We start from the raw sequence: 18,878 nt of genomic DNA on the forward strand, positions 1-18,878 counted from the left end.
GATCCGCGAGGTCCGTCAGGTCCGCGTTTTACCCCTTCCCCAACCTTGGTGCTTATTGTGGTCAGCCAGGAAGAATGAAATAACAAAAGTTCAAGTTTAGTCAATAATAAAATATGGTACAGAAACAGGAATATAAACAGTGGTAAACTTTGACAACGGGCAGAATCCGGGTTGGATAAGGGGAGCTGGGAGTCTGGAGGTCCTCAGTGGACCTCGATAAGCCAAGGGGGGGGAGGGCGGTGAAGTGAGGCAGAGAGGAGCCCAAGCGTGCTAGAACTGTCTTGCAGGAACTTCGGCAGCTCTTGGGTGGGCTGAGGGGGCAAAGTTTCAAGTGAAGAGCAGGAGCAGGTCCGCACCCTCCTGCACGGGTGGCGTTGGGTGGAGGAAGGAGGAACAAGATGGAGGAAGCTTCCTCCTTCCTCTGCCTTGGAGGCGCTGGAGCGGAAAGAAAAGCTTTCGGCGGCCCGCAGTGGGCTGAAGAGAGGCCGGGTCACGCTGGCCTTTAGCAGCCCTCGGATGGGCTGGAGAAGAGCAGGCTCGCAAAGTCAGCAGGGCAGGGCAGATCCCTCCTGCTCGAGTGGCGTCGAGTGGAGGAAGGAGGAACAAGATGGAGGAAGCTTCCTCCTTCCTCAGCCTTGGAGGCGCTGTCCCATTATTTAGCGCTTCTGGAGGCGTAAAATCTCTTACATATCAGGGTTGATAGAGAGAGCCCTACGCAGTACTCTGGCCCACTTTGTATTGAATGTGCTAGAGGCTTTTGGTCAGTTGCCAAGGGAACATAAGGCTCTGTGTAGGAAGATGAGCTTTCTGGCCAGAAAATGTATTCTTCAATGCTGGACGGTCCCTGATTCTCCAGCATTTTGGCATTGGAGGAACCAGTTGCATCAGTTGGCCATCTGGGAGGCGCAAGATGCCGCAGGGGCTAGGAAGTGAAAGATGTTGTTCTTGAATACCTGGGAGCCATATCTACAATCTTTGCATCCAAAAGGTCACAGTGCGGTTTTAAGATGGGTGTCCTAAACTGGGCGCTCAGTTTGTAGGGCTGGGAGAGCAATAGTGAGTACTGATGGGGTGGGGTGGAGAGTACTATTGGGGGGAGTGGGAGGGGGGAAATGGGGAGGGGGGTGGGGGGTTATTACACGGTTCTGGCACATTGTCACGGTTATGATATGTGAGGTTAGATGGGGGGAGGAGGTGGTGTCGCATCTTCGGGGCTCAACAGAGTCCAGGACCTCGGAATGTCCCTCCACCCCCTGCTGGTCTTGCTTGCTCTAGGTAGATTAGGAGGGGGGGAGTTTGGTTGTAGATCTTCTTATTCTGTATATGTTTGTTCTATTATTGAATGTGATGCATCTTTTGTTGGTATTGAGCACCTGTGGGGTGCTATGTGTTGTATTTGTTCATTGCTTGCATCAATAAAAAAAATTGTTTGAACCTAAACCACCAGTTGTTTGGAATTTTAATGTATTTCTAGCTGTTCTTATGAAGTCTCCTTTTGAACCATTCTCAACCTGCTCCTTCAGATTTCTCACTTGGGAGGTTATTTTCCTCATAGACCTTGTGTCTTCCTGCCGGGTTAATGAGCTTCGAGAACTCGTATATGATACACCTTATACAAAATTCTGCCATGACAGAGTAGCCTTTCAAATTCATCCAAAATTCCTGTCTAAAGTTGTTCCAAAATTCCATCTCATCCAGTCCATAGTTCTGCCTCTATTCTTCCCAAAACCACATTCCCATCCACATTCCCACAGGAGGGGCCTAAGCCTACTGGGCCTATTCCGGTTGGCGCAGGTGTCTCAGACCCCACCTGTGGGCGGGATTTGAGCCGCCTGGGCCAATCAGGTCCTAAGGCCAGCCATTTAATGACCCGTCCGTCCGACCAACAATTTTGAAAGTACGGGGTGGGGGGGTCAGAGGGGGGCCAATCGGGAGTTCGGGGGCCCCTTGGGCTCCCTCCTGCTCGATCGTGTCGGGGGGTTGGGGGTTCGCCTGGGCAAGAGGGCATGGGCTCCCTCCTGCCCCGATAGTGTCGGGGGGTGCCGGGGCAGGAGGGCTTGGGCTCCCTCCTGCCCCGATAGTGTTGGGGGGGTTCGGGGGTACCGCGGGACAGGAAGGCTTGGGCTCTCTCCTGCCCGGATCTGTAACCGGTGGTGTTTTTGACAGACACTGGTTACAGAATCTAGCTTTTAGGTGAAGGACTGGCTCCTCCTTCGCCTAAAAGCTCTTGTTTTGGGCGTTTGGGAGTTAGGCTTTATTTAAGTTGATTATATGGTGTTAGTGTAGACGTAGTGGTGGTCTGGGCGTTTAAACAGCTGAATGTAGAGGCAGGCCATTATCAAAAAATCCTTTTGGATGTTTTTTTTTGATAATGGACATTTTCCCTGCTTCTACTTTCAACGTTTAAGTTATCCTTAGGCCAAAAGGGGACTTAGAGACATTTTTTTTGATTATGTCCCTCTAAGCGTTTGACAATAAAAATTAAAATGGGGAACAATCAGCGGACTTAAAACACAACTTTGCTTACATGAAAATAGGAAAGTAGGGAGAAATACAATTTTAAAAGGAGAGAGTCCAATTAAGGTTAAAAACAAAGGGGAAATAGGAGAAATCATATTGATGTTTAATATGAGTAAAAACAGAATGTGGCAAGAAAGGAGCCAGAGATCGATTAGCAATCATAAGCGTCTTTAAATAAGAAGCTTTTAAGTTTGCCCTTTAAATTTATCTAGATTTTACTACGCCCTTAAATATGATGGTAACGAATTCCATATTGTAGGGGCTGAAGTTGCAAATGAAGAGGTCCTACGGGTACTAATGATTTTTAGGGATGGACATGAAAAAGGTGCTGTGATGCGGATCTTAAAGTTCTCAAAGGTTCTTGAAGAATAAGATATTTATGAATAAAAGCAGGTTCCTTGGTGTTCATAGTTTTAAAGGAGATTAAGGCAAATTTATAAGTTATACGGTGGTGAATTGATAACCAGTGTGCATTTTTTAACAGAGGAGTGACGTGATCAAATTTTTTCTTTTTCGTTATAATTTTTATTGCAGTGTTTTGTATTAATTGTAAGCTTCTAATTACTTTTTGGCAGATTCCTTTAAGTAAGGAATTGCAGTAATCGAGTTTGGAAATTATGAGGAAATGAATTAAAATATTAAGAGACTGAGGATCAAGGATGTTGGCTAAGGATTTAATCATTCAGAGTTTCCAAAAACAATTAATTTTCTCCAGTCATAATCCTGGCAGCCTGGGAGTCCCAAATGTGAGAATACCTTCTTGTCCTCAGAGAAGACAGTTATTTACCTGTAGCAGGTGTTCTCCGAGGACAGCAGATATGTATTCTCACAACCCACCCACTAACCCTAGTTGGCTTATTAGCTCTACTGTTTGTTTGTTTTTAACTGAGCTGATGGTCCTGTGAGCCATCGTCAGGCAGGAAAGCAGTACCATGTGCGCAGTATGGGCACTGCCTTAAAATTTTTTTAAAGTGACAGTGCACTTGGAATGTATCTGTACCAGGTTCTGTGGATGACATTACCCAAATAAACATAAAAACATAATGGCTGATAAAGGCCAGATGGCCCATCCAGTCTGCCCATTCGCAGCATCCACTACCGCCACCCTATCTATAAGAGATTCCACATGCCTGTCCTGTGAGAATATATACCAGCTGTCCACAGAGAATACCTGCTACAGGTAAGTAACTTTATATTCATTTGACACATAATGCTAAAAACTGTTGTGCTCCTAAGTTGTCAATTTATGCAGGGCCTCAAGTATTTGCAATCTTATTACTTATTCTGTTGCTTTACAGCCTACCCACATCCCATTTTTTGAAAATTGTTCTCTTTATTGCATGAATGAAAAGAGAACCAGAGTTGATTGTTTAGGCATGGCGTCCAACCCTCACCAGGTCTGGTTTTTAGGCTTTCCCAAATGAATATACATGAGATCTATTTGCTATACAATGAAAACTGTTCATGCAAATAAATCTTTTGCAAATTTATTGGAGAATACCTGAAAACCGAACTGAATTGTGGCCCTCGAGGACCGACATTGGAGAACCCTGGTTTAGGGGCACCTAATATTCCTGATAGATCTAGTTTGGGTAACCTCAACTTGGTGTGAGCCTTAGGAATTATCAGTGTGATTTAAAATTCCATTTTGGGGGGTTGTTAGTGGCTCAATAGCAGCAGTACAGTGCTATGATCTGGGATCAATGTTCAAGCTGGCCCTAGCAGCTACTGTAGGGGGAGAGTGTCCTGACTTGTGCACAGTGATGATATGTGCCAGACACAAGACACATACATGCCAGGTTTGGGAGGGGTGATGTTAAAAAATAGTGGGAACCAAAGTAGGGGAGGACCAATGAAGTTCCAGCCAAAGTTTGTATAAAAACTCATATTCAAAAGACACCAACAGCTGAAGAGACCAGACAGACCGTGTTTCGGCAGAAAGCCGCCTGCCTCGGGGTCGCCTCAGTATTGGACAATGCTGATGGTGAGAAAAATATTACTGTGAAAAAATATTCACTTTTGATAACAAGGCACTGTAAAGAACAAATGGTGAAGTCAACAGTGAAACACGGGAAAAACAATCAAAAGCTGAGTTTCTTATTAATTATTTCTATGTTATCTTGGATCTTATTTCCAACAAATTGTGGACTGTTTTAAGATGCTGTTTCTAAATAAGTTACATAAATGACTGATTTTGTAATACTGTATATTTTTCTATGCCTGCAGTAAAATGTGTTCCCTATAGCCCTTATTTCAGCTATTTACTACATGCTAAGAAATTGCCGGACTTGCCTTAACTGCAGAATGACTTGTTCTTACCTGCTATGTGGTTGGCAAGCTTTTACATGTATCGTCGTATATCATTCTTTGTTTGCCTCTAGTGGGAAATGGCAATTTTGTCCCAGCTTGTTTCAACCAACCTTTGCTTCCTGGGCACGACGTGGACTTCTTTATGTTTCGCAAGTGGTGTCCTCTGAGGGAGCCCCACTTGGTTTTGAGGAGTTGCAGACGACCTATCAGATACCGGCTACTGATTGGTATGCTTATCGACAGCTACAGCATTATCTGACAGAATTATCACCTGTGGTTTTCAATGAAGAGATGCAGGAGAAGATGTCAGAGATGTTGTGTCTAACGGCTCAGGTTCCTATCCCACTGAAATTTCACCATAAGTATTACAGGAAATGGCGGGAGAATTGGATTAAACGGAACTTGCTCGGAAGTGGGCATTAGATCTTCATGTCCCTATCACATCTGAAATGATTAAACAATGCGTTCGATTAGGTATTAAATATAATTTTCAAGCCACAGAGAAGGAACGGAACTTCAAATTTTTGTTGAGGGCTTATTGTGCACCAAACAGGACTTACAAGATGAAAATTTGAGCCAGTGATCACTGCATTAAATGTCTCCAGGCTCATGCCACTCTTGGACATATGTTTTGGACCTGTCCTTATGATTCTCAGTTCTGGATGCAACTTTTAACTTAAGTAGCGGGCCTCTGGGATTGTGCTTGGCGCTTGCATTCTAGTTTTCTATTTACAATGAATGGGCGCTTACATCCTATATGACCAGGCTGCAAAGCTTTCCTTCGAAAGACCATTATGTTGGGCTGGAAGAGCATCCTTTATTGTTGGCTTTCCCCACATCCGCCTATGATATCTCAATAGAGATCTTTAATGATAACAACAAGTATTATTGGAATGCCAAGATATTCCTGATTTGGACTCCAGCAGGCAACCTTTTTTTGTACAATGCTGGACTCCCTTTTGTGTTACCTTGACGCCTTATATTAGAGAGAAATTTGATATTGATTTACTTTTGTTCTTCCTTTTATGCTTGATAGTGATCTTGTTAGTACCTGATGCTGCTGTTCCCAGGGTGGGAGGGGAGGGGTAAGGGTGGAGGGGATTGGGGGGATGGAAGGGTTGGTTGATGCTGTTTAACTGGAATTTTTTGCACATGTAAGGTGTTTGTATGAGTTTATACTTTTTGTATTGTTGGAAAACCTCAATAAAAATGATTTAAATATAATATGCTGTTTCCCTGATATTTTTATTTCTTTTGCTATATTACTGAAATTTCATTATCATGCATATATTGAAGTGATTGTAAATTTGAAATATTAGAAAAATAAAAGTGGAAAAAATCCCCCCAAAACCTGAGCTTCATGTTTTAACTTCAGTTGTTATTTAGTGCACACTGATTTTCAAAACATTTATTGTGCTTTTGAAAATCTAGAACTATGGATTCAAATCCAAACATCCTACCTTTTGCCTTAAAAAATGCAATTTCTTGTTAAGAATACATGTATGTATAAAATGGCAGTATACTTCTATAACAAACCATTTTTGCATGTAAACCACTTTTTTATATGTATAAATGGCTTTTAAAATGTTACCACAAGTAATAACCTTTATTATGCTTCTAAAATGTGGATTTTAAAACATGATTTTCTTTTATTATTTAATTTTGCAGGAAGATTTAAGTGAAACAGTAGTACAGGGTGATACACTCCAAGGACATGTGGGCACAGCATGCCTGTTATCCTCTACCATTGCAGAGCATGGGAGGAGCAGTGGAATTCTTATACTTCCCATCATGAGCAGAATGTCAAGGCAAACAATTGGAAAAGTTCGAGGTAGTTATGGCATCACATTAACATTTGAAAAGATGCTGGTAATCAAATATTCTTTAGCAAGCTCTCCAGACCGGTATAGATCTCTTACAGATGGGTAATATCTCATCATGACCAGCGGGTGGAGACTGAGACAAAACTTTGGAATAGTAAATAATAGGTGACTCTCCCTATATCATAGAAACATAGAAAAAAGCAGCAGAAAAGGGCTATAGCCCACCAAGTCTGCCCATTCCAAGTATCCCCTCCCCTGAATTTACTCCCTTAAAGATCCCACGTGAGTATCCCATTTTCTCTTAAAATCCGTCATGCTGCTGGCCTTTATCACCTGGAGTGGGAGTCTGTTCCAATGATCCACTACTCTTTCGGTGAACATAAGCAGTGCCTCCGCTGGGTCAGACCAGAGGTCCATCGTGCCCAGCAGTCCGCACACGCGGTGGTCCAACAGGTCCAGGACCTGGACTGTAATCCTCTATTTATACCCCTCTATCCCCTTTTCCAACAGGAAATTGTCCAATCCTTTCTTGAACCCCAGTACCGTTCTCTGCCCTATTACGTCCTCTGGAAGCGCATTCCAGGTGTCCACCACACGTTGGGTAAAGAAGAACTTCCTAGCATTCGTTCTGAATCTGTCCCCTTTCAACTTTTCCGAGTGCCCTCTTGTTCTTTTATTATTCGAAAGTTTGAAGAATCTGTCCCTCTCCACTCTCTCTATGCCCTTCATGATCTTGTAAGTCTCTATCATATCCCCTCTAAGTCTCCTCTTCTCCAGGGAAAAGAGTCCCAGTTTTTCTAACCTCTCAGCGTATGAAAGGTTTTCTATCCCTTTTATTAGACGTGTCGCTCTTCTCTGAACCCTCTCGAGTAACGCCATATCTTTCTTAAGGTACGGCGACCAATATTGGACGCAGTACTCCAGATGAGGACGCACCATCGCCCGATACAACGGCAGGATAACTTCTTTTGTTCTGGTTGTAATACCCTTCTTGATTATGCCTAGCATTCTATTCGCCTTCTTAGCGGCCGCTGCGCACTGTGCCGTCGGCTTCATTGTCATGTCCACCATTACCCCCAAGTCCCTTTCTTGGGTACTCTCCTTCAATAATATCCCTCCCATCGTATAGCTGCACCTTGGGTTTCTGCTACCCACATGTAGTACTTTACATTTCTCAACGTTGAACTTCATCTGCCATCTCATCGCCCATTCCCCTAGTTTGTTCAAGTCTCTTTGCAATTCTTCGCAGTCCTCTTTAGTCCAAGCTCCACTAAATAGTTTTGTGTCGTCCGCAAATTTTATTATCTCACACTTCGTTCCTGTTTCCAGATCATTTATGAATATATTAAATAGCAGCGGCCCAAGCACCGAGCCCTGCGGGACACCATTCGTGACCCTCCTCCAGTCCGAGTAGTGGCCCTTCACTCCCACCCTCTGTTTCCTACCCGCTAACCAGTTTCTGATCCATCTATGTACATCTCCTTCCACCCCATGGTTCTTCAGTTTTCGAAGTAGGCGTTCGTGGGGTACTTTGTCAAAGGCTTTTTGGAAGTCTAGATATATGATGTCTATGGGGTCACCTCTGTCCATCCGTTTGTTAATTCCTTCGAAGAAGTGCAATAAGTTAGTTAGGCACGATCTCCCCTTGCTGAAACCATGTTGACTGGTTGTCAGAAGTTTGTTTCTTTCAAAATGTTCATCAATGTTGTCTTTTATAAGTGCTTCCACCATTTTACCTGGAACTGAGGTCAGACTCACCGGTCTGTAGTTGCCCGGGTCACCTCTTGATCCCTTTTTAAAGATGGGCGTAACATTGGCTATCTTCCAGTCCTCTGGGATCACTCCTGTTTTCAGGGATAGATTGCAAATTTGCTGCAGTAGTTCCGCTATCTCCTCCTTTAGTTCCTTCAGAACCCTTGGATGGATTCCATCCGGACCCGGGGATTTGTCAGTTTTTAGTTTTTCTAGCTGCCTGCGTACGTCTTCCAGGCTCACTTCCATGGATGCTAATTTTTCTGCTTGATCTCCCTTGAAGATTTGCTCAGGTTCCGGTATGTTAGATGTGTCTTCATTTGTAAACACAGACGAAAAGAACATGTTAAGTCTTTCTACTACTTCTTTCTCTTCCTTCACCACTCCCTTCCTGTCTCCATCGTCCAGCGGTCCCACCTCCTCCCTGGCTGGCTGCTTCCCTCTAACATATCTAAAGAAAGGTTTGAAATTTCGAGCTTCCCTGGCTAGCCTCTCTTCATACTCTCTTTTGGCTTTTCGAACCACACGGTGACATTCTTTTTGATACTTCCTGTGCTCTTTCCAGTTGTCCTCAGTTTTGTCCTTTTTCCATTTCCTGAATGAATATTTCTTATTGCCTATCGCTTCCTTCACTATTTTAGTTATCCATGCCGGGTCTTTTGTTTGACTCTTTTTGCACCCCTTTCTGAATCTGGGGATATACAGATTTTGCGCCTCGCTCACCGTGTCCTTGAAAAAAGACCAGGCATGTTCTACCGTTTGCCATTTCTTGGAAGTGTTCCTAAGTTTCTTCCTTACCATTATCCTCATTGCTTCATAGTTTCCTTTCCTGAAGTTGAAAGTTGTCACAATGGTTCTATTTCCTTTCGGTATTCCTACTTCGACCTTGAACTTGATCATATTATGATCGCTGTTTCCCAACGGTCCTACTATTTCCACTTCCTTTGCAGGTCCCTTTAACCCATTTAGGATTAGATCCAGAGTTGCATTTCCTCTCGTCGGTTCTCTAACAAGCTGCTCCATGAAGCAATCTTGTATAGCCTCCAGGAATTCTGTCTCCCTAGCGCATTTTGAGCTTCCAAGACTCCAGTCTATCCCAGGATAGTTGAAGTCTCCCATAATAACCGTGTTATCACTTTTGCATTCACGCTTCATCTCGTCTTCCATTTCTTCATCTATATCTCTGGTTTGCCCGGGTGGACGATAGTATAGACCCATCTTTATTTCAGGCCCTTTCCTTCCAGGTATTTTAACCCATAGCGATTCCAGATTGTTGGTCGTCTCTGCTTTGTCCATTTTTGTCGATTGTATGCTTTCTTTTATGTATAGGGCTATTCCACCTCCTTTCTGTCCTGACCTGTCCTGGCGATAGAGCTTGTACCCTGGCAGTGCTGTATCCCATTTGTTTTCTTCATTCCACCATGTTTCAGAGACTCCAATGATGTCTATGTCTTCTGCATTGGCCATGGATTCCAATTCCCCCATTTTGTTTCTTAGGCTCCTTGCATTAGTATATATGCAATTTAGATCCTGGTATTTTCTTGTCTTCATTTCCTTTCCCTGTGCTTCGGTCTTTAGTTTATTCTCTTGTGCTACAATACTTCTAACCTCCTCTTCTGTGTTAGTCAACTCCTGTAATTTGACCATTGTTTCTTCCCAGCCTTTTTTCCCTCTAGTATCTTCATGGGATACCTTCTTCCGAATCGTCGACGCTTGGTCGACTGTCGGCTTTCCCCTTCTTCTTAGTTTAAAGCCTGTTCTATTCCTCTCCTGACGTTGTTTGCTAGAAGTCTAGTTCCCGCCGTGCTCAGGTGCAGTCCATCTCTCCTGTAGAGCTTGCTCTTGCCCCAGAACGTTGTCCAGTTCCTCACAAAGTGGAATCCTTCTTCCTCGCACCATTTCCTCATCCACGCATTTATTGATTGTAGTTCTTCCTGTCTTTTCACATCTGCCCTCGGTACCGGTAGGATCTCTGAGAACGCTATCTTCTGAGTCCTCATCTTCAGCTTCCTTCACAGAATCTTGAACTGTTCAATCAGCGCGCTTCTTCTATAGTCTCTCCTGCTGACATCATTCGTCCCGACGTGGATCAATACTGTGGTCTCTTCGGTCTCCGCTCCGTCCAGGATCTTTCCAATTTTGTCTACGATGTCCTTGGTTCTTGCTCCTGGGAGACAGGTCACCAGTCGATCCTCTCTCCCTCCTGCTACGTGGCTGTCCACATGCCTCAGGATCGAGTCTCCCACTAGGATCGCTGACTTTCCCTTCTTTAATTTTCGCTTCGGTCTCAGGTCAATGTCCTTGGAGTACTTCGCTGCTTCTTCTTCTATGTCTTCGATGTACTTCGCTGTTTCTTCTTCTAGGCATCGACTAGCCATTTTCTCCCCCTCGTGTGATGTACCTCTGTGGGCGTCTTCTTTGAGGTCATCTGCTTCTTCTTCTCCCTTCCATGTTGGTGTTGGTGTAACTTCGTCTTCCATCTGAAGTTCGTTCTCTTCCACCCTTCTCCTGTAGGCTTCCTCAATGAATTTCTCGAGTTCCCTGACTTCCTCCTCAATGTGTCTCTCGTTCATGAAGTCTTCAGCTGTTCTGACTGGGTCCTCAGTAGTGTAGAGTCCTTCTAGCACCTGTATCTTGTCCTCTAGTCACTTTACTTCCTTCTTCAAGCTTTTCAGCTCCTGACACCGACCGCATACATATGACTGTCTCCCCGAGGGGAGGTAGTCATACATATGACAGTCTGTGCAGAACACTGGAAAGCTCATCTTCTGGTTTCCCTCTGCTTCCATTGTTGTTCCTGCTGTAAGATAACAGTTAGTAGTTTACATGTGACCTGCTGATGTTATGTATGGTAGTGCCTTCTGTGTCTGCTTTGTGTCCTCTCTCTCACTCTCTCTGCCTGTTGCTGGTGTCCTCTCCGCCTTTTGCTTGTGTGTGCTGTCTTGGCTTTACCTTACCTATTTATGTGTGTTTCTTATGTGCTTGTCTCCCCTTTACCTTCTGTGCCTGCCGATTCCTTACCTTGCAGGCTTTCCCTGGTGTCCTTGCTTGTGGTGACTTTGTCCCTTCTTGAGGCCCTTCGCAAAGGCGCTCTCGCTAAGGCGAGCGCCTTTGCTGCGCGCCTTCGCCGCAAGTACTTCCTGGAGTCGCCATGAAACTTCCCTCCCCTGATTTTCAGCGGATGCCCTCTGGTGGTCGAGGGTCCCATGAGCCAGAAGATATCATCTTCTGACTCGATGCGTCCCGTGATGTACTTATATGTTTCAATCATATCTCCCCGTTCTCTTCTTTCCTCAAGTGAGTACAGCCGCAATTTTTTAAATCTTTCTTCATACGTGAGATCCTTGAGCCCCAAGACCATCCTGGTGGCCGTTCGCTGAACTGACTCGATCCTCAGCACGTCCTTTCGGTAGTGTGGTCTCCAAAACTGAACACAGTACTCCAAGTAAGGCCTCACCATGGCTCTGTACAACGGCATCATAACTTCAGGTCTCCTGCTGACGAAACCTCTTCGGATACACCCCATCATTTGTCTTGCCCTGGAGGAAGCATTCTCCACTTGATTGGCAACCTTCATGTCCTCACTAATGATCACCCCTAGGTCACGTTCCGCCATGGTCCTAACCAAGGTCTCACCATTTAGTACATAAGTTCTACGCGGGTTTCTCTTACCCAGGTGCATTATCTTGCATTTTTTAGCATTGAAGCCTAGCTGCCAAGTAGTTGACCATTGTTCCAGTAACAGTAGGTCGTGTGTCATATTATCAGGTAATAAGCTTTTGCCTACTATGTTGCAAAGTTTGGCGTCGTCGGCGAACAGTGATACCCTTCCTCTAAGTCCTTGCGTCATATCTCTTATGAATAAGTTAAATAGAATCGGGCCCAGGACCGAGCCTTGCGGCACTCCACTGATCACGTCCGATGCTTCGGATGGGGTACGGTTCACCACCACCTTCTAAAGTCTACCGCTCAGCCAATCCCCAACCCATGTAGTTAGAGTGTCTCCTAATCCTATCGATTTCAGCTTGTTCAGTAATCTTTGATGAGGGACGCTATCAAATGCTTTACTGAAATCCAAATATACCACGTCCAGTGACTCTCCAGCGTCCAGTTGTCTAGTTACCCAGTCAAAAAAGCTAATCAGATTAGATTGGAAGGATCTACCCTGGGTGAACCCGTGTTGGTGTGGATCACGCAGTTTTTCTTCGTCTAGGATTGTGTCAAGATTCTGTTTGATCAGTGTTTCCATGAGTTTACACACTGTCTCCAGCAGGTATGAGTGAGTTGTACCTATCTCTCTTATTTAGGGCTGTTGGAATTTGTTTAGGGCTCCTAGTCCCTGTATTTGTGCCGGATTGAGCTTGGGTGGGCTCTGTTTGGAGGTCCGTCCGACCTCAGGGGTGTCACACCCGGTGTGTCTCGTGCTGGGTCCCTCCCCCCTTTTCCTCCACCTCCCCAACATTTTTGTAGAGGTACCTCAGCAGTAAGCCTTGCCCCTAATTCAGGTAAGGCATACTGCTTTGAGAGCCAGTGGAGTCTGTTCTGTGAAAATTTTTTTCAAAAAAACACCCCTAAGGCAGTGCCGGTCTAAAGGGTTGCTTTCCCTTTTAAATTTGCTGAAAATTGCTGTATTTTTTAACTAACCTGCACTTTTCTTTTAGCTACCGTGTTTCCCCGAAAATAAGCCCTAGCATGATTTTCAGGGTAGGTCTTATATAAGCCCTACCCCCTAATATAATGTTGCGGCAGAGGAACCGCCCAGGCCGCGAAGCAGCCTGTCTAGATTGCTGCTGACGCTGCTGGAAAAAAGTGCTCATTGTGCTTCAGATGCGAGGCACTCATGACCGGCTTGTGTAAGCGTTGTACAGGCTGGTGCAGTGGGGGATCCTCGTCGGCAGTAGGTGCCAGCAGCCAGGGAACCCGCCAGTCTGCTTCTGATAGCGGGGAAGCCCGGGCTTCCCCCCCTGCCCACTGAGGGATTTCCTCAGCTGGCGACGGTATTGGTAAAAATGATTCCCTTACCGCCGAAGCGGCTGGGGATTCCCTCATAGCTGATGCTGGCTAGACCGTGGAGGGGTTATTTTTGGCGGGATCTTCGCTGTTTTTGGCGGGAAGTTCCTCCATCTTATTTCAAGCCTCAGATGACCTTACCCCTGTTTCAACAGGGTCCCCTGTGATAGCAGGGAGTCCTATGGGGCTGCCGAGAGTTTTTTCCCCAGATTTAAATTTTGCTTTACGCAAAGCGTATTTTCAGACGGCCTACTTTCAGGCAGCCTACTTTCGTCCCATAGGTTTCGGACGGTTTCTCTTCGGCACTGCACCCCTCTACTCTTTTAGCGCCCCTTCCTCCTCCTCCCTCGTCCAAGTGCCCGTGGGTGGCCTGGGATGAGACTTGTGATCTGAGCGTGTTGACCTGGATGAGGACCTGGACCCTTGGGGAGGCCTCCAGGGTCCTCTCGAGGGGACAGCCACTGGTAGTGGAGCCTCGGCGTTTCCGTCTACAGACGAGGAGGTGTCCGTGGTGCACCTTTTTCATAGGGACAAGCTCCCAGATCTGATTCAGCAGGTCTCCTCGGTGTTGCGCTTTGAGGAGGCACCACTGGAGACCCCTCGTGTGGGGGACCCTCTTGGGGAGATCCACTCTGTGTGCCGCTCCTTTCCTATGCATCAGGATATTCAGGATATTATCTTGGCGCATTGGAATACACCGGAGGTGCAGTTTAAGATGGCACGCTCCATGGCTTGTTTGTATCCCATCCTGGAGGAGGATAGAGCTACCTTGAAGATGCCAGTGGTGGACGCGATGGTCTCAGCTATTACTAAGCGGCATTCAGTGCCCGTAGAGGGCGGTTCTGCCTTACTTACTCTGAGGAGCGTAAGTTGGAGACCATTCTTAAGCAGACTTTTGATGTCTCTGCCTTGGGAGTCCAGGCAACTATTGGGGGGGGGGGGGGGCTGGTTGCTCAGGCCATGTTTCGGTGGGCCGAGCGTATCCTTGACAATGAGTCTGATGACTGGTCCTTGGTGGATCAGGAGGTGGCAAAGATTGAGATGGCTGCCTCTTTCCTCTCGGACGCCCTCTATGACTTGGTGCGGACAACCGCCGGGTCTATGGTTTTTGGGGTGGCCTTGTGTCATACCTTGTGGCTTTGCGCTTGGTTGGCGAATGCGGTGTCCAAGACTAAACTCACTAAATTTCTCTTTTGGGGGTCTTTTTTGTTTGGAGAGGATTTGGATAAGTTGGTTCAGACTCTGATGGACTCTAAAGTGTCCTGCCTGCATGAAGACTGTGCCTGCCCGACTTTAGGGAAGGCAGTACTCGGGGACATCTGCGGGAGTTCCTCAGATACCGCCTTGGGCGAGGGGCTGCTCCCTTCCTGACCTCTGGTTTTTCCCAGGGTCGTTTCTTTCAGCACATGCAGTCTTTTCTGGGGGCTGGGAATCCTTCCACTGGTTCCCCCACTGCCCAACCTGCCAATAACTCCTTGCCGGTGCCCCCTCAGGTTCCGGTGGGTGCCCGGCTGCACGAGTTTTCTCCAAAGTGTACAGAGATCATGTCCGGTGGGTCCTGGAGGTGATTTGGGACATTTATGCTCTGGAGTTTGCCCACTTCCTGCCAAATCATTTTCTTGCTTCTCCTTGTCAGTCAGCATGGAAGAAGCAGGCTTTTCGCCAGACCCTTCAAAGACTGTTAGCTCTCAAAGCAGTAGTTCCAGTACCCCCTCAGGAGTGGTGCACCAGCAGGTACTCAATTTACTTTGTGGTGCCCAAGAAAGAGGGGATTTATTGGCCCATCTTGGATTTGAAAGGGGTCAACAGAGCTCTCAGGTCTGTGATTCTGATTTTTCTGCTGGGGGAGTATCTGACTTTTCTAGATCTGACGAAGGCTTACTTACATGTTCCAATCCAGGCCTCCCATCAGCGCTTCCTTCGCTTTGAAATCTTGGGTCAGCACTATCAGTTCTGTGCGCTTCCTTTTGGTCTGGCCACGGCTCTGTGGACATTCACCAAGGTTATGGTGGTTATTGTGGCAGCATTGCGCAAAGAGGGCATTCTGGTGCATCCCTACTTGGATGACTGATTGATTCAAGCAAAGTTGCTACAGGAGAGCACCCGGGTCACATCTCGAGTGGTGGAGTTCCTGCAGCCACTGGGCTGGGTTGTCAATCTTTCCAAGAGTCAGTTGGACTCTTCTCAATGCCTGGAGTATCTTGGGGTTCTGTTCGACACCTCCTTGGGAAAAGTCTTCCTCCCAGAGACCTGGGTAAGCAAATTGCATTCTCAGATTCGTCTGCTTATGGTGTCCCGGTATCCTCGGGCGCAGGATTTCCTCCAAGTCTTGGGGTTAATGGCGGCTTCCTTAGACATGGTGAGGTGGGCTTGGGCCCACTTGTATCCTCTTCAGTATGCTCTACTTCGGAGGCGGCTCTGCTCATGGTCTGGGTAGAGTCTCATCTTCTGGATATCTCGGCCTCTCACATAACAGGAGAGGAGAATGTTCAAACGGACTTCCTCAGTCATCACGTGCTAGATCCCAGAGAGTGGTGTCTAAGCCACGTGATCTTTCAGTTGATAGTGCAAGCTTGGGGCCAGCCTCTCATGGACCTGATGGCCATGAGCGTCAATGCCAAAACACCCTGCTTTTTCAGTCATCGCAGGGACGGTCAGGCTGAGGGTTTGGTGCTCTGGTTCAACCATGGCCACTGGAGGGTCTGTTGTACGTGTTCCCTCCATTAGTGGGCAGAGTTCTCCTCTGCATTGTTCGTCATCTGGGTCTTATGATTCTGGTGGCCCTGGATTGGCCCCGATGCCCATAGTATGCGGACCTGGTGAGGCATTTGGTGGCAGATCCTCTGCCTCTCTAGCCTGACCACCTGACTCAGAGTCCCATTTCAGTGTTCGATTCGGGTCCCTTTTGTCTTACGGTTTGGCTCTTGAAAGGAAACACCTAGGTAAGAAGGGGTATTCAGATAAAGTAATCTCAACCCTGTTGGGGTCCCGAAGACTTTCCATTTCTCGGGCTTATGTGTGAGTTTGGCATCTATTTGAGAAGTGGTGTGCTGCTCATGGAGTGGTCTCTTTTCGCATTTTCCATGTATAACATCTTAGAGTTCTTGCAGGATGGCCTGGACACGGGCCTGGCTTGGTCTTCTCTCCGGGTTCAACTTGCGGCCTTGTCAACCTTTTGTGGGTTGTTATGAGGTCAGCACTTTACTGCCATTCCTGATGTTGTTTGCTTCTTGCGTGTGGCCAAATTGCTCAAGCCTCCCGTGCAACCCTCTGTTCCATCTCAGGATCTTAATCTGGTCTTGTCTGTGCTGGTGCGTCCACCTTTTGAGTCTTTGGGTACCTGCTCGTTGAAGGACCTTACCTTAAAGCGGTCTTTTTGGTGGCTATTACTTCTGCTAGACGTGTTTCTGAGCTGCAGGCTTTTGATTGTAGGTCTCCCTTCCTGGAGTTTTCTAGGGAGCAAGTCGTGTTGCATCCTGTTCCTTCCTTTCTGCCCAAGATAGTTTCTCCTTTTCATGTCAAAAAGGCAGTGGTCCTCCTGGTGTTGGGTAATCGGGAGGGATCTTCAGAGCAGAAACAGTTGTACAAGTTGGATGTTGGTCAGGTCCTTCGCTCTTATGTGCAGAGGACCCAGGAGATCAGGAAATTAGATCATCTTTTTGTCCTTCTAGTGGGTCCTCATAAGGGGGATGGCGCTTCCAAGGCTACCATTGCACGCTGGATCAAGGAAACTATTGTTTCAGCATTCCTTGTTCAGAAAAAGCTTGTTCCGGAATTACTCAAGGCTCATTCCACTCGGGGTCAGGCAGCTTCTTGGGCTCAGTTTTTTCTGGTGCCTCCAGTGGCTATTTGGAAGGCTGTGGTTTGGTCTTCCTTGCATTCCTTTGTCAGACACTACCGTGTAGACGTTCAAGTGCATCAGGACACAGTGTTCGGTGAGCATGTTCTGGTGTCATCCCTTTGGGGGGTCCAACCCATGATGGGTACAGCTTTGGTACATCCCATCTGTAAGAGATATATACTGGTCTAGAGAGTTAGCTAAAGAAGGAGAAATTAGGTTCTTACCTCCTGATTTTCTTTCTTTTAGACTCTTCAGACCGGTATAGGACCCCACCCTGTCTGTTGTTGTGTTGTTCTTGCGGGTGTTGCATGTGCAGATTTTGAATTTTCTCCGGGTTCAGGTATTTTTCTAGAGCCGGGGAGATCAAAGAAGAGTGGCTGTGGCTCAGCTGGTGTAGCTGGTGAGCTGTAGGGACATTTTGCTGCAGGGATCTCTCCTTTGCATTTTCCATCAGCATTCCTGTATATTAGTTATTACTGCTGTTCAGAGTCTTGTTTTCTGTTTATAGTTGGTTTTTTGGTTCTGCTTGGCTTTTCAACAGACTGAAGGATATAGGGAGAGTCACCTATTATGTACTATTCCAAAGTTTTGTTTGTCTCCACCTGCTGGTCATGATGAGATATTGCCCATCTGTAAGAGATCTATACCGGTCTGGAGAGTCTAAAAGAAAGAAAATTGGCAGGTAAGAACCTAATTTCTCCTTCTTGTACAATCCCACTCTATTGCTGGACAAGTGGGTAGTCAATCCCGTCTCGTGAGAAATCTTGTAGGAAGTTTCATTTACATATTTTTGATCCTCCTCTCTTACCTCAGGACTGCCCTCTGACTTTTAGTTGCCTTCCTACAAGCAGGACAGTAAGAGTTAATCTTTTCTGCTTGTGTTTATTTTTTTCTGTAATTTTCGAAAGAGTCTTGTTCTGACGTGAGACCTGGAATACCTGGGGGTCTGTTTCATCATAAAAATGAACAAGGCGTCCAAATGGCAGATGAAATTTAATGTGGACAAATGCAAAGTGATGCACATTGGAAAGAATAACATGAATCACAGTCACTGGATGCTAGAGTCCACCTTGGGGATTAGCGCCCAAGCAAAAGATCTGGGTGTCATCGTAGACATATACGATGAAATCTTCCACCCAATGTGCGGCGGCAGCCAAAAAGCAAATATTCTTGTTAACCATCCCTTTTTTAATAATTTCTAGCATCCTAAGAATGTTATAATGCCCCTGTATCACTCCATGGTGTGACTTCATCTGGAGTATTGCGTTCCATTCTGGTCTCCTTATCTCAAGAAAGATATAGTGGCCCTAGAAAAGGTTCAAAGAAGAGCGACCAAGATGGTAAAGGAGATGGAACTCCTCTCATATGAGGAAAGACTAAAACGGGTTAGGGCTCTTCAGCTTGGAAAAGAGATGGCTGAGAGGAGATATGATTGAAGTCTACAAAATCCTGAGAAGAGTAGAGCGGGTACAAGTGGATCGATTTTTCGCTCCATCAAAAATTACAAAGACTAGGGGACACTCGATGGAGTTACAGGGAAATACTTTTAAAACCAATTGGAGGACATTTTTTTTCATTCATAGAATAGTTAAGCTCTGAAACAAGTTGCCAGAGGATGTGGT

The 18,878-nt window shown here is 46.1% G+C and overlaps 1 protein-coding gene across 1 annotated transcript in view; it reads left to right on the forward strand.

The window, feature by feature from the left end:
• GPCPD1 (glycerophosphocholine phosphodiesterase 1) overlaps positions 1 to 18,878 on the forward strand; it is a 234,105-nt gene that overhangs the window by 130,500 nt on the left and 84,727 nt on the right. The window contains 1 exon segment of the mRNA XM_033936285.1: positions 6,499 to 6,661. Coding sequence (XP_033792176.1) covers positions 6,499 to 6,661 — 163 coding nt within the window.

This window comes from Geotrypetes seraphini, chromosome 3 (assembly GCF_902459505.1).
Source record: "Geotrypetes seraphini chromosome 3, aGeoSer1.1, whole genome shotgun sequence".
Lineage (NCBI taxonomy): Eukaryota > Metazoa > Chordata > Amphibia > Gymnophiona > Dermophiidae > Geotrypetes > Geotrypetes seraphini.